General features: G+C 42.3%; 4 protein-coding genes across 7 annotated transcripts; 2 read left to right on the plus strand and 2 right to left on the minus strand.

The window, feature by feature from the left end:
• Positions 1-198: 198 nt before the first annotated feature.
• Positions 199-4175, plus strand: LOC309715067 (TLC domain-containing protein 2-like). Of its 3 annotated transcripts, none has more exons than XM_082547876.1 (5): positions 199-284; positions 794-1032; positions 1126-1201; positions 3079-3284; positions 3798-4175. In XM_082547876.1, the coding sequence occupies exons 2-5, from the start codon at positions 854-856 to the stop codon at positions 3985-3987; spliced, it is 651 nt and encodes a 216-aa protein (XP_082404002.1). In that variant the 5' UTR covers positions 199-284; positions 794-853; the 3' UTR covers positions 3988-4175. The 3 variants fall into 3 exon arrangements, with proteins under 3 accessions (XP_082404002.1, XP_082404003.1, XP_082404004.1); XM_082547877.1 differs by lacking the exon at positions 199-284 and adding an exon at positions 519-597; XM_082547878.1 differs by lacking the exon at positions 199-284 and adding an exon at positions 1315-1427 and having other exon boundaries at positions 846-1032; positions 1126-1187.
• Positions 4176-4280: 105 nt separating this feature from the next.
• LOC309715106 (F-box only protein 40-like) lies at positions 4281-16460 on the minus strand. Its single transcript, XM_082547942.1, has 7 exons — positions 16444-16460; positions 10796-10844; positions 9050-10222; positions 7490-7776; positions 7189-7320; positions 5476-5815; positions 4281-4733 (listed from the first exon to the last, which is right to left on the minus strand). The coding sequence occupies exons 2-7, from the start codon at positions 10796-10798 to the stop codon at positions 4515-4517; spliced, it is 2154 nt and encodes a 717-aa protein (XP_082404068.1). The 5' UTR covers positions 10799-10844; positions 16444-16460; the 3' UTR covers positions 4281-4514.
• On the plus strand, positions 10833-24281 carry LOC309715107 (F-box only protein 40-like). Of its 2 annotated transcripts, none has more exons than XM_082547944.1 (9): positions 10833-10987; positions 12598-12630; positions 13906-14467; positions 14766-15271; positions 21898-22077; positions 22192-22433; positions 22620-22751; positions 22922-23207; positions 23303-24281. In XM_082547944.1, the coding sequence occupies exons 2-9, from the start codon at positions 12628-12630 to the stop codon at positions 23498-23500; spliced, it is 2109 nt and encodes a 702-aa protein (XP_082404070.1). In that variant the 5' UTR covers positions 10833-10987; positions 12598-12627; the 3' UTR covers positions 23501-24281. The 2 variants fall into 2 exon arrangements, with proteins under 2 accessions (XP_082404070.1, XP_082404069.1); XM_082547943.1 differs by lacking the exon at positions 10833-10987 and adding an exon at positions 11486-11548.
• Positions 18815-21087, minus strand: LOC309715108 (uncharacterized protein). The gene is made up of 4 exons (XM_082547945.1): positions 20432-21087; positions 20057-20290; positions 19441-19530; positions 18815-19297 (listed from the first exon to the last, which is right to left on the minus strand). Exons 1-4 carry the CDS (start codon positions 20559-20561, stop codon positions 19038-19040), a joined length of 714 nt encoding a protein of 237 aa, XP_082404071.1. The 5' UTR covers positions 20562-21087; the 3' UTR covers positions 18815-19037.
• Positions 24282-24570: the final 289 nt, after the last annotated feature.

Below are 24570 nucleotides of genomic sequence, written 5' to 3' on the forward strand. Positions count from 1 at the left end.
GAACAATGGGAGTCCATTTCCAAGGGAACCAGTCCATCCCCAACCTGCATCCCAGTTGGTCCAGTGAAAAGTAGATGATTTGGCTCTAATCACCCTGGAAAGTGTCTTCGGTGAGGCAGTGAGCGGAGAGTTTGGGCACTGTGGCGGCTCATGTTCAGCCGCCGTATTGTCGCAGAGAAAGGAGACCCTGCTCTTTTGTTTTTTTACAACGGCAGCACAGAGAAAGGCTGACGAGGCTGAACGCTGAATGGAGGGGCGACAAAGCAACACTTACTCAACCACAGGTGGTTATAATTCACTCTAAAGCAGAAACACTGAAGTCAGGCACTGTGGTCACATTCACACATGAGGCTGCACGTCTATCAGATTTTCGCCCATATGTGCCACAAGGAATTTCATTAAGAACATCCGGTGCAAACATCAAGTTTGCCATCAACTCGGCTTTCACAAAACGTTTCTTTTTTTAACATTGTTGAGATCACAGTTGTTGGAAAACTTGGCGTGTGTGTACATATGTGTGTGGGGCTAGTAGAGCTGCTGAACTGTTCAGCAGACCTAACAGTACTGCTGAAAAGATGTCATAAAGATGAAGCGAAAGTGAGTTATGAAAGCCAGGGTTGTTGTCCTTGAGAGGCAATCGTACCATTATGTGTCCACGACCCTTTACTATCAGCTATGAGTTTATCACTTGGTGTGCGTGATGTGCGTTAGAGGGCAGAGACTAGAAACAATATATGATATATAACAGTGACCTCACAGTGACACAAGCGTCTCATGCTCTCTTTTCATGAAGCGTGTTTCCACTGAGGTATGCACTGGACATGCGTGAGGTGAACTCCGCTCAACTATTGTTATGGATTTGAAATCAACACTTCTTCTCACTGGAGGCTCTGCCGGCTCTTTCAAACTGCTCAATGCAGTCATCAGAGTCCTGCCAACACCACAGCCGGCACAGAGGAAAGCCTGGAAATGGAGGAATGTCAGCACGTCGTTAGCTCACAGCTGCCTGACAGGAGCGGGGGCTGTTTTATGGTTCGTAGAGGCGCGTAGCAGTCAGGGTAGTGTGGACGTTTGTTTTCTACTCGTGTGATATTCACTCTTCCTGTGGGCTCTCTCGCCCTGCAGCTTTTACCGTCACCCTCAGATGATGGAGGACCTGATCTCCTTTTGCTCCCTGCACTCCCACAGTCTTTATCCACAGGTGATGCCCACACAAACACACGCACACACACACACATGCAAATGTGTATACATTGAATTTCAAAAAATAACTTGATAGCAGTTTAATACTTTAGCATTGTTTAAATACATTAGCCTGCACGCATATTTCTACCTCTCCTCCAGGGTATTTTATCCACGACTTCCTAGACATGGCCTTGAACCAGCCCTTCAAACAGTCCTGGGAGCTACTCCTCCACCACTCTTTGGTAATGACCTTTGTGGGTCTAATGCTTGGGTGTGTTTTTGCTAACACAGTGTGAAAACATGAACCAACATACACTTTTTGTAACGGGAACACATCAGTTTATTTTACACAAAAACAGGGAATAATAATCCATCTATCTCAGTTAATAAGATACTTAAGATACTTCTCTCTTGTCCTTACAAATGTAAGTGAAAATTATGACCTCATAAGAGATCATAATGAGCTGCTTTTTGTTTTGTTTTTTACATTTTTGAATATGGAGGTAGAGTGATGCAGCTATTCACAGGATAGGATTTGATAGGATTTTTTGGACAAGACCCTGCGGAGTTGAGATGCTGGTGGGGGTGAAGATGAAACCTGAGTTCAGTGAAGTGAAGATGAGAGATGAGTCTGAAAAGAGATCACAGATTTAAACAACGCAGAGTGGAGGCTGATCGCCTCAAAGAAGCCAGGCAAGAAGAAAGTAGTAATGAAGAATATAACGATGTCAGTATTGAGATTGACAGCAGGGGAAAGTGGCAGTAATGAAATGAACAGACTAGCAGCCGAAGAGCCAGGAAAGCAGGCAGATGAGTGATTACAGATCTTCCTTATTGAACTTTCACATAAGCTTAATTTCTGTCATCCATTTAAAATACGGGATCTGAGTACTGTTTCATCTCCTGAGTGTGTAATCTAAGAACACAAGCACAAAGTTGAGTCAGTCTGGTGATAGCACTCATCCCATATCCGGGTGATAACGACGAGGTCAGTGAGCGAAACCTCAGTCGTGCTGCTCTATGCTGTGATTTTACTGTCAGCGCAAACAGCAGACCTGCTTTCAGGCAGCACATGTTGTGTCATGGTGCGTTTGCTCCTGACTGTGCTGCTAAGTATCTCTATGCAGGTTCTACTTTATCCAAAGACACAACGAGTTATTTATTTTTACGTGGCGAACAGTTAATCCTGCACAAGCCTTTCTGATCAAAGTTCAAGGTTCAAGTTTTATATGTTTGCGTCCAGTTTTCTCAGAGTGGGTCACCACATTCCTGAGGTTACCCAACAGTATATTCTCCTTCATCAAGTTTGGCTTGTTTTTAATTTATCCAGATACTTAATTCATTAAATTCATGCAAAAAAAAAAAATCTCACAGAATGTTTAGTTACATAACTCTTTTACCAAACTTTATTTACAGCGATTTATTAACATTTTAAACTCTCTTCTGTTGTCATTCTGTTATTTCCTGCGGTATTATTTTCAATAGTGGGAGGGCAGCAGCGTCGCCTCTCAGCACGCATCAATAACAGCCAATATAAAACTGATAATTATGAGATCAATCAGCAGAGCCATCAGCTGGTGTGTGCTGGCACAGATCAGCTGATCTCAGGGGACGTGTGGAGCTTGACAACCTGAAATTCATCCTCCAAATACTAATGATGGTGTGTAAAAATTCATTCATAAAAATTCATAATTATTAAAGGCTATAAAGCCTTTAATAATCATGGTCCAGCAGGTTTCTATATATCACTTACTGACATTCATTTCTGGGTGGTCTGAAATTAGCTAATTCACATTTTCCATGATTAAAACTTGTGATTTTTGCATGATTAACGTGTAAATAAAGTGTTGTATTGCTGTCTCTTTGCATGTGCTGTTTTAACATTTCTCTCAGGTGATCTCATGCTTCGGTTTGGCTGTGACGTCCCGCCTCTATCTGGGTTTTGCAGCGGTGTCTCTGCTGGTAGAGATCAACTCTGTTTTCCTTCATCTCAGACAGCTCCTCATCCTCTCAGGACGGAGGAACAAGCCAGGCACTGAACTCACCGCCCCTCAGCCCTCTCTTGCCTACAGCATCACCAGCTGGCTCAACGTGGGAACGTAGGTGGTTCAGGAATTCTTTTTAGCAGGAAGAAATGATCTTTTTATGCGAGGCGGGAAAAGATCATAAAGCACCTTTTTAAAAGCATTTTTGAATATGTTACATCAAATAAATGTTAATATTATGCAAACTTAGCCTGAGTAAAGCCTCGTTCATTTTTTTTAATGATGGCTTCATTTATTAAGGAGAGGAAAAAGCTAATTCCCCCGAAACCTAATAATTGGTTGTGTAACCAGAATTGTTGAGCTTAAAGTTGTGAGGCCTCCAGGAAACCATCTGCGCTCTACTTTTACTTCTTTAATCTGTTTCCTGAAAGGCCTGTTTTGTGTTTATCTGCCTGAAACTGTTGTCCAATAATCACAGATGTGCCAGTTTTATCCCAGCTGCTCCCACATCAATATCTCAGATACTGTGCAAAATACTGAATCCCAAGCTTTCACTATCTGGGCCTTGCATGGTGACTTTAGTGTAGACTGGTATCTGTCAGCTTGTTTCTTCTGTTTCATCTGCAGGTTTCTGGTGTTTCGTGCCTGCACGCTGGGCTGGATGAGCCGCTGGCTGGCCCGTCACAGTGAACACATTCCTCGTTATGTCCTGATGATGGGGGCCGCCGGCCTGAGTCTCATCTCCACCATGAACGTGGCGATGTTTTATAAAATGTTTATCCTCAAAAACATGCGCAATGCCAATGAGAACCACTAGGGGGAAGCAGAGCTGTGTTACTCCTGCACAAGTGACTTGAATCCGTTTTCTACCTCATCACGTGGTTAACGCTGCACTTGCAATTCATTTTCTAAGCAAATATGTTTTGTTTACAGGCGTAACACAAAATAAAATAAAATAAAATGTGGATGCATAAGATAAAGTGTTTGGTGATACTATTTAGTCATGAAATCCCTCTCATTTCAGTTTATAACCATTTGCAAAGCATCTGTGAAAAAGAAACGTGTGAATAAAAACAGCAGATATCTGTAGCTTGATTTATTTATTTATAATTAAAATGAACTTCAGTGCTCTTCTGACATCATTTTTAAATATATGTAGTTTCTAAGATTCAGTTCAACATGTGACCCCAAAACTTATCTCTGTAAGCATTAATTTTATATTTATTGTGATTTTTCTCCTGTAATTTTAAAGTGAACTGCAGTGGCAGGAGATATAGGAATAGAAGGAGGGGGAAAAGAAGTTAACATGCAATAAAACCCCAAACCAGACCAGTTTACAGTGAACTACATCATGATTCTCTTCTGCTGGAACATGGTAACCAGAGTGGGAGGTTTGCAGCTTGTGTTGGGCTGGATTTCTTCTCGCATGCGTGGCAGGTAAATCTTCTCCGTCCTGGACTCCCTCTCATAATAACGACACACCTTTAGATGCTCTGAGATAGGCGGCACATCCTGAAAGCACCACGTATCCACCGGAGAGAACAAGGTACTGAACTGCCAGACCTGCAGTGATGAACAGCGATGGAGATGCAACTAAATATAAGGTCCTGACTGCAAAAGTGGGATATCTCACATTTTATTTCACATTAAATCTTTCAGTGCTTTGATTGTCCAGAATGGTCACTATTACAGTAGTTTAAAAAATGAGGTGATTTGCAGGCCTCTGCTTTTTCAAACTGGGAAACCATTCAATCTGTCATTTTTATTTATTCTGAAGTTGCTTCAATTATATTTAGATAAGGGTGCTCTTTAGGGTGAAGTCAATATTTCTAATATAATCTGCTCCAAGTGGTCACAGCATGAATTATGTGATTCATGAAGTCAGAAAAAAAGACTCATGATTACAAAGATGTTAAATTGCATTCATTCACTGACTTTTTGCTGTGAAATGTTGCATGCGATTACTTCTTTGGCCTTCAACAATTAAACAGCCTGGTAAGAAACGTCAGCGTTGTGTTTTCTAAACTAAATGTAGCATCACTTGATTACTATCAAGGCAACCCTGCTACATGATGACAACAAGATCAACAATCATCTGGTTTCTTGTGCCTCCAGCTCAAAGCCAAACTTGCACTCGTCCCTCATATCTTCCTTCTTTTATGCTGTATTCTTGCCTTTATTTCTAATATTTACTTCTAATCTTAATTGCCCCTTGGGGATAAATAAAGTCTTTCTGATTCTGATAAACATGAAATATCTCGCATTATGTCTACTGTGAGTCCTGTTAGCGTGGCTCCAATCTTACCCTCTGCTTCACCCTCCACTTGGCTCCTCCATGAGAGTAGGTCTTCCTCTCCCAGCGGAGGGTGACCATCCCTCTCTCCTGCAGCTGAGAGGAGCACACCTGCCTCATGAGGTGGGACACCATAGCCAGCTGGGACAGGGAAAAGCTGTCCAGGAAACTGGCCACGTGGCACAGCACTTCGTAGGGAAGAGAGGTCAGCGAGTCGTCCGCTCCTCCCGCTCGACTGCCTCTCTTCCTCCAAGCAAAGCTGGTGGAGGCATCCGTGCTCCTGGATGTCTGGGAAGTGTCACCCAGGCAAACAGAGGTGGTGGGAATCAGGCTGAAGCAGCCTAGATCATCGCTGAAAGTACAGACGAAACTGTGGTCTTTGAAAGAGTATTGGATTTTTATTTGCAGAGGATTAAAATGCTTTGACTCTGATCTGAGTTATAGATTGTTAAAATAAAAGTTATAGTAGCTTTAAGGTTAATTTATGCATCATATTTGTTATTTTCACAACAGTGTGATGTTAAAAGTGTGACTTGTGATGAAATAAAAGATTAACTGAAGTTCTGAAGCGTTGTTCAGTTTGATGCTTTCAATTTTACAGCCCAAAACCAAAATCAGGGACACCTTGCAAGCAATGAAATATAAGAGTGAAGCATTAAGAGCTAAACTTACAGATAGTGTATTTGTGTGCTTGTAGAAGCTACAAACATCCAAAAAGGAGAAAATATTACTCAAGGAGGCCAAAACATGACAGCTGTGTTCTGCATGTGCAGGATATGTGAACAGATAACTATGTGCAAAATGTTTAACTAGTCAGTTTGATAGTGTGTTTCTGCTGCCCTCAAGTGGTTACAAATATTTGTTGCAGATTTACACGATTCACTTTGACATAAAGAGAAGTGTGGAAAAAAAAAATCTACATGCGCCACGATTCAGCAGCTCAGATTCAGAAGCATCTTTAGCAGCAATAACGTGAAGTAATCATTTTCTGCAAGACTTTATGAGACTTTGATATCACTGTGCAGGAATCTTTGCCCACTCTTGTTTACAATGTTGTGTCATGGAGGTTTGTGGGCGCACGGTTATGCACGGCTCTCTTAAGTTCCCACCACAGCATTTGAATCAGTTTTTGGACGGGGTCATTGCAAAAGTACTTTCTTTCCCTGTACTTGAGATCATTGCCCTGTTGCATGACCCAGGCTCACATTTGACTCTTGAATACTTTGATATGGTTTTGTTTGTTCAAGTCAGTGGCTGCAGTGCACTCAGGTCATTTGGCTACAAAATAAGCGCAAACCATCACTCCTCCACCACCGTGCTTTAAAGTTAGTTTGAGGTGTTTGTGCTCACATGTTGCTTAGTTTCTGCCAAACCTCCACTGTGGTCTCATCTGTACAAAGGACGTAATTAGTAAATGTACTTCACTGTTGCTCGCAAATGTTTTTCAGATTATTGCAGTTACTCTCTGCCCAGCACTAAAGTTTACACAGGAGTCTATGCACTCCTGTGTAAACTTTCTTTATCACATGACTGTATAAAGAGCTTTTTTATTTTCTACACAACTCTGAATTGATTTTTTTTTTATTGTTTATAAAGCTCAGAAAGTGAATTAGAAATGTAACTGGGACACAGTGCAGTTAGAATGTGTACCCTGTACCCCTCTAACACGCTTCAGCTCACAGTTAAATTTGTTTACATTTCGATGAACTCTGTGATTTCTCTCACTTGTAGCTGATGGTGGCTTCGTGTGTGGAGGGCTGAAATCTCCTCTGGCTGTAGCTGCATCCCAAGTAAGCGAGCGGGCATCTCTGCTCGAACCATCCGTTTACACACATCTGGATATCACTGTGGACGTTCCTGCACACGACAGAACATTTTTTATTAGAAATAGATCACTTTGCTCTCACAGTATCAGATGGGGTTTAGAGCATCATTCTGAGTCAGTGACTGCTTTGTGTATTTCTTGTTCAGGTCTTAATCTCTTTAAACGATGCAAAACCTAAATATTTAAGAAAAAACAACTCACTTGTAATGTTTGCCATATTCTCTGCGCTGGAAGGTGTGTCCACAGAGGAAGGTGAAGGCAGAGCTGGCCTTGTGATGTCGGCTGGTGACGCTCTCCACCTGCAGCTGAAGGTGCAGCTCAAGCGGTTTGACAGCCGTCAGGTCGGCCAGCGAAGTGTTTCTCCGGAAAGGAGCCGACAGAAAGCTGTAGGTCTGCGTGCCTTCGTCTGTTAACAGACCGTCTGTGGACACGCTTTCTGCAATGAGGTGACCCCTCAGCTCCTTCTCCAGGGAGCACAGCAGAGAGGCCTGAGCAGCCAATCAAACAACAGAGCAATATTTCATCGGGGAGCTTCGTAGCTGGTGAGCATTAAACAACAACGAAAGCAAAAACGACTCTCATTTATTAAACATATGACAAATATGACATAAAACGTCATCAGTAAACAGTAACACTTGTTTGTTTACTCCGTACTTTGAGAAAACATGAATATTTGTTCTCTGCACATTTTGTTCCATTGGCTTGTGATGCTCCAGGATTTAAAATACAGTCTAAGAAGGTACAAGAAAGATATATTCCTGCTCAAGAACATGAAAGAAGTTTTTTCACTCACACTGTCGGCTTATAAAATGTAAAAAGAAATTAAAAGCCCTAAAAAACAACAACAACAACAAAAAAAAAAACCAACAGTTCTTTCTGATATTGTCCTGCAGCAAAGCCACACTCTCCTCTTAGATAACCAACTTAAGTGGTTTATTTTATAATTTTTGCATGTGTCCCAGCACTAAAACCTACCGAAGAAAGTAAAAATGAAAATAGACATACATTTTTGTAAATGACCTGAAAGAACTTCAGTAACTTTGTCTTCTCGCTTCAAACTTATTACCATTCACCTTCATCAGCTAGACTCTGTTTTCATCAGGGTGTCAGCTATAACCATCATGCTTTATATGTTTTACAATCATATTATTCCTGGCTTTTAAATCTCTTTTAATATTATTATTGTTGCATTTTGTTGTAAGGTGACCTTACAATTCAGGACAATGATTCAGCTCTATGAGGTTGCTGAATCATTTATAATGTTTAATTACTTTGACATACACGTCTTAGGACTGTGGATGGGAGCGCAGGAAGAACTAATGCACATGGAAAGTCTTAAAATCATTATGAGTAATGCAAAAGGAGGTATTGAGTCTGTGGAAATCCTTTACTGGACTTGTCTACAGAGCTTTTCAGCCATTCTGAATTCATGGGTCACCTCTCTAACAAAACTACAAAATGCACAGCATTAGCAACTATCTCGTGAAACAGAATGCAACATATATTCCTCTGGGGTCAATAGAGACTGAAAACTATAAAGCTAAAAGCAAGTAAGCAATCAAGCAAAACATTAAGACACACCTTTAAAACAATAAGCAGCTGTCTGCTGATAGGTCTGAATGCATGAATGAATCTGAATGAATCAGTGCTGTGTTCACTGCTTGTTTCTGCTGTACCTTAGTGACTTTTTTAAAGCCTTTGCAGGTCTAAAAGGACAATTTTACAAAAAGTCTACAAGGAGGTTCAATTTCTTTGCCTCACCTGAACTTCCTCCCACACTGGCATTGCCTCTAGTGCCACCCCCAGGTCACTGGTATCCACAGCTTTGCTCTCTCTTTTGTAAAAACCTGGGTTGCGGATGCGGCTCTGCTTGGCAGAAAAGCTGGTCGGGACTTTGAAAGTGCGCACAGTGATGATCTTCATTGGCTCCAGGCGCTCATATGTAAACTTCTTCTTGTTCAGAGTGCTGGTCAGCAGTTTGCAGGTGTTTGATGATGTTGCACCTCCACAGGTATCTGCTTTATCTTCTTCCGTAACGGTGCTCAAGCCTTTCCCCCTCCCTTTAGCCAGTCCCCGTCCCCTTCCTGCCACAGCTGTCCCCTCAGTTTCCCTGCATCCACCCATCTCCATGCTGAACATTCGCTCCCAGGCGCTGTAATTTTCAAGATGATCAGCCTCTATTCCTGATGCCCTTGCAAGAGCCTCTCTTTCTTCCTGTGTAAGCCCCTGCTCATATTCGACCCGAACCTCTTCCTCCTCATCTTCTTCTTCTTCTTCTTCTTTGTCATCAGGGGTATTATCATTCAAATTGTACGTGTTAAAAGAGGCCCAGGCGAGCTCACTGGCTTGTTTTGCAGCTGCCCTTTCTGCTGCCTCCTTCTCCAACATGGCCTTTTTCTTCCTCTCCTTTTCCTTCCTTCTCTCCTCCTCCATCCTCCTTTCCTTCCTCTCCTCCTCCTCCACACACTGGATCAGCTCTGGGAACAGTTTCTTCATCTTCATGGAGTGAAAGAGGCGGTCCTGGTCTTTCAGAGCCAAGGCCAGGTCCAGACACCTTCCCTGCGCTCTTTCTCTGAGCAGGTTTTCATGCAGCTCCATGTTTGGGAAGGAGTGGGCATCATTGGCTGGCCAGCGGTTCCACTCCATGGAGCAGCACACCACGCTGGCCGGGCACACCTGGAGGTGAGCTGCCCGTGAAGAGCGAGGCAATTGGATCGGGCAGCCGTACTCAGCGTTGATGCAGGGCACCCTCACATTAGGGCAGAGCAGCAGGTGATCCTCTTCTTTGCACAGGTGGAAGAGAGCGCCACAGAGCAGACGGCAGGGGATGACTGCGCAGCACACAGAGGCCTCTACCCGAGCCCTGCAGCGGCGGCTGTAGCAGGAATCACAGTGGATGTGGTGGCGCACCTTGGAGGCCCGAGAACGGTGACTCTGATTTGAATGAGAAAATAAACAGGAGGAGCCAGCCGTGTAAGAATGATGACTTACTCAAAAAGCAACACAAGACATTAAAACACAACTCATTAAAGCTGAAATATGTAGAAGAATTAGGTGAAGAAGGAGTCAATGTCGCACGTTCTGTTTCTAACCTGACTTTCTTTCTGCACATCGTGTTGGCTGCTACATTGACTGACTATCCCGTCTTGAGCTACGAAGTGATATCATAGAAAAATCTGTGCTGTTGCACAATCATACTGGACATGCTTTTGCATGTTGGATGCCCAAGAACGATCACTCTGATTTGGAAAAACTAAGAGAGACCAGACAGATTTTTCAGGAGGTCTTACTAAGCCAGCTTCTTTTGTCAATTTTTAAAAGTAGAAACAATAGATGTATAACAAGACAGGTTTAAAAAGGATTTCGGCAAACAACATATGTGTTCAATGGAGAGATGACAAACATAACACACCTCATGTGACAAATGTAAAGCTGCTGAAGGAAAAACAACCAACAGCGTTTTGAAATTTTTGGGGGGATCTGACGACTGCAAAAATGAAATCATACCATTTTTTCAGATCCTCTGGTGCCAGGTCTCTGAAGCTGCAGGTCTGCCCTGCGAACAGAAAGGAAACTGTTAATCAGACTGAGCCCAGTGCATGTAAATGGACAATCAGAGGATATCAGCAGAATCCTGTGGCGTAAGATTCAAAGAGGGTTTGAGGTTTGAAAGGAGAGAAAGTCCTCGCACTCCTTCTGGTACTTTTAAAGACCAAGTGTTTCCATGTGTGTCTGTTATGTGTGTTTGTGTGTTATAAATAGAGCTCAGCACTGACTGAGAAATCTTATACGGGTGGTCAGAGACATGGTTTGGGTTACTGGTCGTCTCAGACACTTGCATCAGAAATCTGCCTACTTTCATTCTGCGCGCAGCAAAACGAGGCAGATTCTTGCTTAATATCCAAACGGAGTCCTCTAGTGGATATTTAAGTGTTGTCAAAACACTGTCAATGTGAATTTATTTTGCAGTTGTTGCAGCAGAGGCTGAGCTACTTGTTCTAATGTACTTGTACTAACAAACTTGTGCTCGGACACATAAACTCAGGCTGTGAATACGGAGATAGGAAGTCTTGTATAAAGTTTGGCACCTGTGGCTCCCCGCTGCAGCAATGTTGAGAAGCTGAGCGCGGAGTTATTTCTACTTGTGAACCTGCTTGTGCTGCTTGGCTAATTATAACCTACCAGTTCAAAGAGCACGGGGACAGAAAGCAACGTTATAAAACCAAAGAGAAAAAACAACTCGTTCGTGCTGTCCAACCGGTAAGGTATTCGTCGAGAAGGTTTGACTCCATTGTGAATGTGCTGAAATTCTCTGAGATTACCTGGTTTCATCTCTAATTTGAAAGGATTCCAGTGAAACTGCTCGAACAAGTGATAAAAGTGGAGAAGTGAAATATTTCAGCTGATCTAAGTGCTCGTCTGACTTGTACGTGTCGAGATTTACAGCCACACAGGCCACAGCTCGTTCTGGGTGTCTTTAAAACTGCACTAGAGCCAAGTGACATTTGTTTTACGCTTAGTGCAAAAGCTGCTGCATCAGTGTAGAAATGCTGCCCAGAACTTATTTGCCTGCTTGTTTTGCCTGTTTTAGGTCATTATTGTCAGAGTCTACTTGTTACTGAACAGGAAAGCAAAACAGTGGGAAACTGTTTTGACTTTCACAATATTTTTTTTGCAGATGTTCCTTCAGTTTTTAAAACCATGTCCGGTCAGGATGGCGTGCAGTGGTTAGGACTGTTGCTTCACAGACTGTCGTTCTAGGTTTGAATCGAGAGGTTGCTCTGCTTTCTCTGTCTGTACCGATTTCTTGATAGATTCCAGTTACAACTTCCCCTCTGCAGCTCGGGATCGGACAAGAGGTTTAGAAAACATTTAGATTCTCAAGTCGTGCAAAAGGGTAGTAATATGTTTTGTTTGAACACCTCTGACACATCCTGGCAGCAACCAGACTGAGAAGCATGAACTCTCCAAAGGATTCTGTTGTGTGACTTTGGAGTTTTTCACCCTTTTATGCAGACAAATGTACAGAAACATATTTGTGGGTTTGAATGAGTGCGAGATGAACTAAGTAAAAAATTTTAATGGTTTATGGCAACATATGAGCTTCGGTTTTGTTCATTTTTCTTTGTTTACTTGTCTTTAACAATCTGATATACTGTACGTGACCAGTGATGATGGATTGCATGTGGATTAAATGTGGCCTATATTATTCAGTGTTGGGATGATGTCACAGAAAGGTCATATCATGTCATATCATGCTTGACAGAAATGTCAATCATATACATTTGCTTTGTATTTTCTTCTTACAGAGTTAGAAAACCAGCTGAAGTCCCGTTAATATGGTGAGTCAGACTTTTTCTGCTGTTGAATTAAAGATTGAAGCTCATAGAGCTTTAAAGGTGGAGTATGTAAGATTATTGGTTTTAAAGATTATTTAAACCAATGGACAAACCTGCTTCCATCTCATATATACATATGTCTATTCAGATACAGAATAATGTAGATAATTCACTGCTAATGCTATTTTCTGATATCCCACTGTCCTCCACTCATTATTATAATGACTTATGTGTGGTATTAAGGACAGTGTTATTACTATTGTACTATCAAGACTAGACAACCCCATTGCCTAGCTCTAATAGATCTATGTATTATTATGATATTATCATTGTTGTATCTTAAAGATAATGGAAATAATCATGCATGCATGTAACTTGAACTCCCCACCTTTCCAAGCTACCCCCTTTTGAATATAGTAACTATATAGTCTAACTGAGATAACCCCCATCACTCTTTTCATCGTTAAATTCTCTGATCCTCTGAGTTTAATATGATCAACAAACCACTTATACTGTAAGGAGGCTGTCCCCCGACTCCGATCAGGTCTGGGGGTGAACCAGAGCTCTGAAACTGGACTTGTAACAGTTGTAATTCCTGCATTATGCGCACCATAGAAAAGATTTCCACTTACAAACCATCACTCTTGACCTCAGTGACCTTTTGTGCCAGAGCTGTCCTCTGAGTATAGTCTCTGACTGACTGTCTCTGTAGTAGTTTTACAATCATTATTACTGTTATATTCCCTTTTTTCACCCATCCTAAGTGCATTTATTTTGGACTGAAGAGAAATGAGGACCCTCACACTCAACACACACTCTCACATTCACACCACACCTATTCTCTTTACCTGCTCTGTCTTGTCTTGTTGGTTGTCATATATCTTTCTCTAAGTATCCTAATCCATGTGATGTCCTACTCCTTTTGTGGTACTCTTCAAAATAAGGTTCATTTAAAAAAAGATTCAAATATTATTAAATTAACAACAGATTATGAAACAACAGATCATGTGTATTGTGTTGTAGAGATATCCACCAAAGTTTGCATGCTAATAGCACATGCTATCAGTTTGTATCTAAAGACTAAATTGAGAGCTAAAATGAGAGCAAGAAGCAGTGCAAACAGGTTACGCCTATGATGCCAGACCAACATAGAGTTCTGAAGCATCCCTTTATTCCAGGGAATTTCACATATTGCACCTTTAATGAGCCATATTTTCATATATTGTAAACATCTTGTCATCACTGAATCATTCTGGGTTTTTTCCTGATCCAAATCAGAGTCGGCGTTCTCGGGCCTCCAGGATGCAGCAGCACATCCACTGTGATTCCTGCTACAGCCGCCGCTGCAGGGCTCGGGTGGAGGCCTCTGTGTGCTGTGCGGTCACCCCCTGCCGTCTGCACTGTGGCGCCCTCTTCCACCTGTGCAAAGCAGAGGATCACCTGCTGCTCTGCCCTAATGTGAGGGTGCCCTGCATCAATGCTGCGTACGGATGCCCTGTTCAGCTGCCTCGCTCCTCACGGGCATCCCACCTCCAGGTGTGCCCGGCCAGCGTGGTGTGCTGCACCATGGAGTGGCTCCGTTGGCCGACCGATGACACAAACCCACACAGCCACAAAGCCCTGCAGGACAACTTGGTGAAAGAAAGTGAGGGACAGGAGGAGGCTCTGGACCTTGCCATGGCCATAATCGATCAAAAAGACCTTTACAGCCGCCTAAAAATGAAGCCGCTCTATCCGGAGCTGACAGAGGAGGAAGAGGAGGAAATAAATGATGAGATGAAAGAGGAAGCAGCAGCTGGTGGAGTAGTCAATGGTGTCGTAATCGAAGATACCAGTGATGGTGGGTAATAGTGGTGCTTTTCAAAAGATGCTTTCCCTAACAAAATCTGCCTAAGAGTTACTGAAAACCTAAAACCCATGAGAGATTAAAAATAAATTGAATTTTTTGTGAGATTAAAATCATGTTTTAGGTACTCTAAAAATAGATTTGTGATAAATAAATCCTTAACACTTCTATCAGCACAGAATATTTCTGGATTAAACTAAAACATCTTCAACTGTTTTTGAATGTTTTTGAAACTCAGTAAAGTTTAGTTTCTCTCTTTGAAAAGTGTATTTCATTTATTTTTTCTCTCCAGGTCTTCCTAAAAACACCTCCTGTGAGCATAGTGGTGCTGAACAGACTGTACCAAACAGTGCTGTGCAAGGTTCAGGCATCAACAAAGATAAATATGACCTGTTCGAGATGATGTTCAGCATGGACAGAGGCGGCTGTGAGGCCGCTCAGGAAAATCTGAACAACCCCAAACAAAACCCAAACGTTGGTGACAAGGGAAAAACTCAGAGTGGCAGAAATCCAAAAGGGACTGAGAGGCAGGACCAGACAGACGCAGAGAATGACAGCTCTGCTGCCAAAAACTGTCCCCCAGCGGACACCAGTAAGACCGGGATGGCCCCGTGGCAGGAGGGAGTGCTGGACCGTTTGGGGCAGGAACTCACACCACAGGAGTACAACATGTACGTGGTGCATCATGGTCGCATGCTGCTAGCCTTTGGACAAATCGAGGCCTGTACTCCAAGGGAGAAAGACTTTGTGTACGGCAGCTTGGAGCCTATTCCAGTCCAGACACTGCGCTCATTCAAGGTGATGAAACTACATTTATTTTTTTATTGTAAAACAGAAATAGGACAGAACAGGATGTTTAAGTGCCACTGTTGCCTTACTTAAAAAAAAGAAAAGAAATGCTACTACGTCTCTCATTTTTCATTTGAGGATAGATGGATAGACGCCACTAGGACGTCATTTCCATCCGTGTATGACCATTCAGACCAGTTCTAAACAGTCCAAAATCTAAACTGGACTTTAAGAGCTCCTTTTACATCTGATTTTGGGTTTTAACTAAGAGCAGGAAGTGGAAAATGAAAACGTTAAGAGTGAAGCACAAATAACAGCTGCTAAAAGCTCCAACCAAAGACAAATTGCACTCAACAATGTTAAAATCCCAAACAGACTTATTACCAAGTATCCAACACTCAAAGCTGAGGTTTACAGGAAAAAAGAAATATATAGTATTTACTGAGGTTTCTTATTGCTATGGAAGCTTCTTTGTCCCACAAAAAACTGCATTCAAAATTTCTAAAACTTCTAAATTTCAACTTACTCGCTTAAACTTCTGAGAAAAGAGGTCAAAATCAACAAAAGAACTTTAAATTACAGTCTCCATTTCTGATTTGTGTCATACTTTTTAAAGTGAGTAGCTGGACGGTGTTTGAAGACAACTCCATCACTTCAATTCAAACTAATACCATAATAATACATTAGCGACCAAAGGAATTACAAATCTTTGCCAACTGGCTGGTAATTCACCAGTGGTTGCCAGATGGTTGCAGACCAGTCTTCATTTTGACTGGAACAATTGTCACATGTTCAAATATTAATGGTATATAATATATAATATAGTTAGTGGTTACATGTGTCCAAAACCCCACTAACAAAGTGAATCTTTCAAAACTTGGCTAATTGATTTTATATAATATTTGTGGGTGTGGCTTCAAAGCTAAGCATAGACTGGGGAGATAAATAAAACCCTTCTCTTGGGCTGCAGCAACATAAGTTACTGTTTAACAAACTGATAATTGTTAACTGAGTCCAGAGTCTGTTTGATTTGAGACTCACTATTAATTGATCGATAAGTAGCTGTAGCTAAAAGGCCCCATAAAACTACTGTTAAAATCAACAGTGTGTTCACACCAAACGCAATAGACGCGAGCGAAAACGCCCCAAACGCCTCTAATTTGACTCGTGCACATTCGCACCTCAACACGTGTCCAAGAAAAATCCATCGCGCCTCAAAATTGCATATTTTGACGCGCGTGAACCGGAAATGTGGGAGGAAGTTGTGCCAGACGGTATCTTTGCAAGATGGCAGCTGTCGAGCTAGAGCTTGAAGAGAGAGTCTCCCTTCTCTATGTACTGTGGAGAGCAGTGCAGCGGCGTAAAAGACGTCCTCGCCGTACCTGGGTCCATCAGGTCCTCCAGAGGCGTGAGCAGTTTGGTGAGTTTCACCATTTGCTCCAGGAGCTGCGCCTGGATGACGGCCGATTCCAGCGATACCACGTCTTTCACTCGCCAGTTTGAGGATCTGCTGTCCCGCGTCGGTCCCAGAATCTCCGCCTAGACACCAACTACAGGCGCTCAATCCTACCTGCAGAGCGCCTGTCCATCTGCTTGAGGTTAGTAAAAGTGTTTAATACTTAGTCCTTTATTGATACCTGTGCTAATATATGCTAAACCATCCGTTTATACACTGCTAACATGGATGTGCTATGCTAACAGTGAATGCATCGGTGTTTACTGAAAGCAAACTGTGGTACAGAGACGACTGTGTATAATATTTCTAGTGATACTCGAAAGGTCTCATCAAGTCCCGATTTAATTCGATTTATGCTGTTATCAGTGTTTACAATGATAGCACGGCTGTGGTGTCACATCAATATATGCTCTCGGTGTTTGCTGATAGCAAACTGGTATGAGGACCACTGTGAGTTAACCTTTGTAGTGATACTCACTCCTTTTTTTTATTTAGACCAGGTTTAATTCTGGGATAGTTGAATATTTCTATATAATCCCCGCAGACTGTTTTAGATTATATCTAATATACATTATGTAATTATCATTAAAATTACAAAATGTTTTATGTAAGATTTATGTTTTGTCATTTAAATCTGACATCACAAAAGTGTTTTGGAATTTCAATAATGTATTTGTAACTGCAGTACACATAACACTAATTTTAAACAATTTTGTCCAGGTTCCTTGCCACCGGGGACTCCTTCAGGACCATCGCGTTCAGTTTTCGAGTTGGTGTCTCCACGGTGAGCCAGATCATCCCCCAGGTAGCGACGGCCATCTGGGACTGTCTAGTGGATGATTTCATGGCTGTGCCTTCACCTGGAGACTGGCGGTCCACAGCAGAGAGGGATCCCAGCAGCGCTGGAACTTCCCTCTCTGCTGTGGAGCTCCGGATGGTTCTCCTTGCTGTTGTGGATGCAAGGTATCGCTTCCGCGTTATTGATGTTGGGGGGTACGGGAGGACCCGGTGGTATTCTGGCCAACTCCACCTTTGGTCAGGCTCTTCGGGCTGGGACTCTGCCTCCTGACCAGCCTCTACCTGGTGGAGAACACCGTGGAGCCCAGCCCCATGTCTTTGTGGCTGATGAAGCGTTCCCGCTGTGGCGTGAGCTCATGAGGCCTTTCCCTGGACGCCTCCTCCCTCTAGAGAAGAACCTCCACTCCAGGTCCAGGATGAGAGTGGAGGGTGCCTTCAGTGTCCTCTCCTCACAGTAGAGGTTGTATCGGCGCTCAATGGAGCTCCGTCCTGAAATTGCGGAGAAGTGTGTGAAAGCAACGTGTGTTCTCCACAATTTTCTGCACTGTTTGGACGAGAGTGGGGCACCTGCTGTGGTGGAGCCGTTGCAAGGCCTGGGTCGTGTAGCAGCAAACAACTCCTCCAGAGGCTGTCCTGGTGAGGGAGAAATTCATGGCCCACTTCTCGGCGTAGGGAGCTGTGTCTTGGCAACCAAAGGAGTAGCCTGTTTGAAGTCCGAGTGACTTCCCCACAACGGCTCTTTTAAGAGCCACCCACAAACCTCTAAAGAGTGTTCCTGTCTTTTTCAATTTTTCTTAATAAATGGAGCTCTACTCCAAAACAAACTAGCCTCTTTTTACTCTCTTAAGTAACTTGTCTTCACTGTGTTCCTATAACCAGTGTGATGCAAAAGTTTGGGCAACCTTGTTAATAGTCATTATTTTCTTGTATGAATCACTGTTACAATGAAAAATGTCACTTGCATATATCATATAGGAGACACACACACATTGATATACACTAAATATTTATTTCATTTCTCTTTTTTTGTGTTGCCAATTTATGCACCTGCTTGATTTAAACAGTTATTGCACACTTTCTGTAAACCCAGTGAACTTCATTTCACTTCTCAAATATCACTGTGTGTGTCTCCTATATGATATATTTAACTAACAATTTTTATTGTGACAACCAACAATTTGTACAGGAAAATAATTACTTTTAACAAGGTTGCCCAAACTTTTGCATCACACTGTATTGGTATATTTTGTCATTAGTATAATATGAAATAAATTCTACTTGTGTCAAGTCGTGTGTCAACATTTGCTGTGTAGTAGAACTGAGACATTAGTCATTACAAATGTTTATTGGAAAAAATATATAAATTCACTAACAAAAACATTAAACATAAATATAAAATTTAACTATTTACAGAGACAGGAATAAAAAGGACCCAGCTTGGAGTGGAAGAGCCTCAGGGAGAAGGAGGAGAAAAATAACAACATTGTTTCTGCCCTGGAGAGCTGCTGCCTCGTCAGAAAACTACTGATCATTAGGGTCCAATGTTTCCAAATTTAACACAGCTGTGCTGTTTTCAAAAACTAATTTATATATTTGAAATTTCACGAATTCTCGTGTCTGAGGCGGCATGCTCTCCAGAGCAGGAACAAGGCCGAGGAGGAAATACTCTGTTGCAGACGGGCGTGGCCTCTTTAGGCACTCCAGGATGGCCAGCTCCACCGCCGATGGACCGTCCTGGGACCTGTCCCTCAACCGCCTTCGAGATGTCCTCCTCTGTGGGCCTGTAAAACACAGCACAAAAAGACAAAGTAATGAGAAGGCTGCTACTAGATTTTCATTTTCAAAATTGAAGAAAAAAAAAAACAAACAAACAAAAAAAAAAAACAGGATATAAACAGATTGGTTATAGATATTTAGTACATGCCTGTGGGTGCAGCAGCAGGAGTGGAGGGACCAGGGACTGGGGAGCCAGGAGAAGCAACAGGGGATGACTCTGCTGTAGAATCAGTTGACTCTATCAAGACAATATTAAATGTTAACAGGTTGAAGACAATAGTCAGAGAAATTATATAGAGTGGTCTCTCATTTATTGCAGCACATGAACAGTAGTCGCAGTTCTCACAAGTTGATTCTCAAAGTGCAAACCTTTGTCGATTTTAAAACGTAAAAGTATTATGCCGCGCTTTTTCCAAGGCGCCACTTTTGTGCGCCTTTTTCCCTCGCGGTGCAGGTGTGTATTTCCGAATGAGGGTCATAGTTATGAGTGTTTTTGTGCTGTTTTTTCTATTGGACGTGATGGTTATAGAAACCAAACATGATACGTTTGGCAAGCGCAGGAGACACGACACGGAGGAGATTTGTCAATCAGGCTGCAGAATGCAATGCTGTACGATGCAATAAAAAAAAAAAATCAGCGAAAAGGCGAGGCAGTGACGGATGAACAGCGGGACCACTGTATACTGTTTATTAATAAACAAAATATATTCCTATATGACAACACGCATAAATTAACTGCCTACATTAACTCATTGTAAACATACCTTCTGACTGACACTCCCCTGCTGCCTCTCCGGGCTGTCCCTGGTCCTCGGGGGGGAAGTTCTCCACGGTCCGCACCAAATTCCCACTTGTCTCCCGCGGGGTGAGGAAGGGGTCCAGAAACCCCATGACCGCGAAGAACTTCCATCTCCTCCCCGATCCTGCTGCAGACCCACTCCTCTTCTCCTTATTATACGTGTCCCTGAGGCTATTCCACTTTCTCCTGCAGATGTCCTCTGAATAAACACATTATCTTGTTAGCGGAAAGGTATTTGTATATCAGTGGGAAAATAGCGGGACAGTAGGCGGGCTTGCTAGCTTTTGCGCGGCTTCATCGGGTCAGTCTGAAAATTAAAAAGAAGAATGAATGAACTTACCAGGTTGCCCGATCTCCTCACTTATGTGCCTCCAAGCTAGGTCCTTTTTATTCCTGTCTCGGTAGAAGTAGTAGCTAGCATCATATAGCTCTGGATAATTAGCCACGGCTCTGATGAGCTTTTCCTCCATACTGAATGAAGAATGAAGGGCTTTGGCTGGATCTGCCCCTTTGACCCAGGTCAGAGCCACGTCACCAGGCTCCTGATTGGTTGTCGCGGCACGATTTGACGCTGGAGTTCAGATTTTTCCATCTCGAGCGGTTGACGCGATATGCGCGTATGCACAAAATGCAACACAAAAACTGACACGCTTGGTGTGTTTTTTTCGCGAGTCAAACGCGCCAGACGCGGTACGCTGTCATCGCGCTTTTCCATTGACTTTACATGTAAACCTGACGCTCTGGCCGCCTCTATCGCGTTCGGTGTGAAGACAAACTGCTTTATAAATACATGTAGACCAGTGATATGACTTAATTTGCTTAAAAAAAAGTTTCGATCTCCTGGTTTATTATACTTACAATAATCATATTTATGCTAGTATTAACTTCGATAATCGTTTGAGGGATACTTTTTACGTTTTTTGCTTTAAATTACTTTTATGGACAAAATCACATTATCCCCACTACTGCTGGGGTGGAAGCTAATGGGACAACACATAAGTAAGAAAAAAAATATCATGTCAGTGTCCTGTAAAATGACTTAATAGCATTACCTGCCCTCTGTGATGTATTGTATCCTGTGCCAGCCCTCCAGGGTTGAGCAGCATGACAGGGTTTTCTCTGTACAGCAGTGAAAGATCCTGGTGTACAGAAGAAACAGATGTTACAGATGTTGTTCAGTTATAGCACAAACTTCATACTTCTAAAGTGCTTTATTTTAACTTACAGAAGCACAAAATGAATATTGGATATTTGACATGTCTCTGTGTGTTCCATCTTTTAGTTTCCCAAAGTTTCCCTCTTCTTCGTACTGAGGCGTCACACGTTTTGTCTCACTGTATATACGCTGAGCAGCTTATAAATGCACCATTATGGTCCTTTAACCTGCTGGAAGCTTTAACTTTTAGATAAAACGGACTGTAGAGGCATTGTCACATAATATATAGTAAGCAGAGATACAGCCATGAGTTGTAGTGTGAGTAAAATAACTGAACTTTTCATCACCAAACTAAAGTGGCTTACTGCATTTGATTCAAGTGCTCATAATTGGTGTTCAGTAGAAATGAGTTCCACCCACTTCAAACTAGTGAGACTCTCACAGCTGAAGCAGTGATCTGTGTCTATATGTGCAATCCTACCAATGAGATTAAAGCTGACATTTGAACTTTTAGTAGCCTTTTAAACAGAAAGAAAACAGTTATTCAGCCTCTGCTGTTGACCATTCTGGCTTTAAAATATCCACCAGGATCAGAAAGCACAAAAGGTTCTCTGTTCACTGTACTCGCTTGATGTTTGTCTTCCTCACAGGTACCTGACAGCTATCACTACAGGCGACGTGTTCATCTATACGACACGGCCGCACGGGTTCAAAGTGAACCTCGCGGTGTGGACACATCGGACCTCGGAGTCAAAGAAGATGAGTGGCTCACTGATGAAGCAGCAGCCACGCTGCTGGGCTATGCAGAGGAAGAGGTCATGGGTCACAAGGTATAACATGCTCAAGCACACAAGCAGTTCAGGAAAAAAAGTGGAAAGTCTGAAAACCTTTATATGGTTTATAGTTGATCGGGTATTGCAACTGACTGGTTTCCCTCCCTGCAGATCAGCGAGTCGAAAGCATACGACGGGCTCTACATTGACGTGGGAACGCAGACATATTCGTTTCGCTCAGCTCCTTTCAAAGGGAAGACCACCCTGGCTGAGGTGATGGTGGACAGACCGCTGAAGCTTCACCTGCAGCTGCAAGCGGAGAGTGTGAACAGCAGACACAACAGAGCCAGCTGTGTCTTCACCTTCCTCTGCGGTCACACCTTCCACCGACGAGAGTTCGCCACACATGTCAGGTGTCTGTGCAAAATCTGCCCTCAGCATTAAAGTAATAAGTGTTAAGCTCTCACTGGAAGCAACTGTGGATGAGCGCATTTTTGTCTTTTTATTTTTAGACACAACCTGCAAAAAACAAAAAAAATGTGTATGAATGGCCCTGGTTGTGTGCTATGAATGTATAAACTGCCATGTTCTTTTTCCAGGAATGTGCACTGTGACATCCACACATGTCTGAGCGGTTGGTTCGAGCAGCGGTGTCCACTCGCGTATCTGGGGTGCACCTATAGTCAGAGGAGGTTTCATCCTTCCACACATAAAGCTACCGTCACATACAAGTGAGCACAACTCATATGAATCCACAAGGATTCATTTGTTAATGAAAATAGTCTCTTAATGTCTTAAACATTGAGTACAGTGAGTGCACCAAAGGGAAGATTTTATTGCATATGCTCCTCCTTTATTTTAGTTTTAACTCCACTCACTCTCCTTTTTCCCTCCCGTACAGTAAGGAGCTGAGGAGTTTTAACTTGCGTCCAACATTCGAAGGATTAGTAGGTGACAATTCACCCACGAGCTCAGAAGGAAGAGGGGGCTCTTTGGGCTCTCTTCCCTACGAGGTGCTGTGCCACATGGCCAGTTTCCTGGACAGCCTGTCCCTCTTCCAGCTGGCTCTGGTGTCCCGCCTCATGAGGCAGGTGTGCTCCACTCTGCTGAAGGAGAGAGGGATGGTCACCTTCCGCTGGGAGAAGAAAACCTACTCACACGGGAGAACCAAGTGGAGAGCCAAGCTTGTGAGATATAGAAACAAAGCCAGCTAGTTCATCACATACTATGGCAATTATTCCTCCTTTGGTCTTCTCCTGACTCTGTTTTGGTTTCTCTTCAGGTGTGGGAGTTCAGTCATCTCTTCTCCTCAGTGGATTCGTGGCATATGGCTGACATCCCTCCTATATCTGCTCACCTGAAAGTCTGTCCCTACTACGAGGTCTCCCTGCACAGTAAGCCGGTTTCCCTCCCCAGCATGGACGAGAAATGCAGCCAGAAGAGTTCGAGCCTTGTCAACCATTTCACAGGAAACAGATGACAACAATTCCCCTGCTGCACCTGCCCCAAAAAATGTATTTATGGCCAGGTTATTCTGCACAGATATCAAGAGTGTCTTCTATAACCATTATGTTGCAAAACTCTACAGAAAAAAAGTTACCTAAACTTAACAGAGGCTTTTGGCTTACTGGAAAATAACGTGTTCTAAGTATTATCATTAATCAGACTTTTAGCTGATGATATTTGTATTGTGTGGGATTAAGATGATTATAACAGAATAAAAACTGTTAATGTTAAATAGAAAATAAGTTCATACTTTCATTTATAAATATACTATATGTTTATTAGAAGTGTTGATCAATCATATTTTAGTCATTTTAAACAAAACAGCTGAACTGGTTCAAGGCTTTTTTGTTTTTATTTGTCAGAAAAGATATTAAAATGAACACCTTTGTGGTTTTTACAAAGATTATATGCAGAACCGTAGGACCTAAAGCTGGATAAACATGATGAGGTATACCATTGAGATATAAGAAAGAGTTGTTGAAGCTTGGTTAAGAGGAGAGACTGAGCAGCCAAAAGAAGAAGATCATTGTGGTTCATCTTGGTCTGTGAAAATGACAACGCACATAATAAATGCTTTCTTTGGACAACTTCTTTAAATGTGTGACTGATTGTGGACTTAAATTTTATTTCAGTTTTTGTATATGTAATATTCATATAACTGCTACCTCCTTTTAATTTCAGAGGCAAACATTGACTTAGCTAAAGCAACAATTACTGGTTACTTCTCTTTGTCAGACAAAACATCACCTGCCAAAGCAAATGCTGTTTTTTGTTTTGTATTTTAGATCATTTTTGAAAGATTCAGAGTTACACAAAAGGAAAGTATTCTGAATCTGCACGAATGAGAAACTTTACAGTAATTTTAAACAGAATATATATTTTCCATCTTTTTTTGGTCCAAGCTTTTAAAAGAGATATAATTATTTTCATTCTGTTCGGGATGTTGTCCACATCAAAGGAACAGATCAGAAAATAGGGACTTTTTAGGTTCTTTAGTTTCTTTCTTTACCAACACTTCACAAAACATATTACAAATTTTAATTT

This window comes from Aulonocara stuartgranti (genome assembly GCF_965226115.1).
Source record: "Aulonocara stuartgranti genome assembly, chromosome: 10".
Taxonomy (NCBI): Eukaryota; Metazoa; Chordata; class Actinopteri; order Cichliformes; family Cichlidae; genus Aulonocara; species Aulonocara stuartgranti.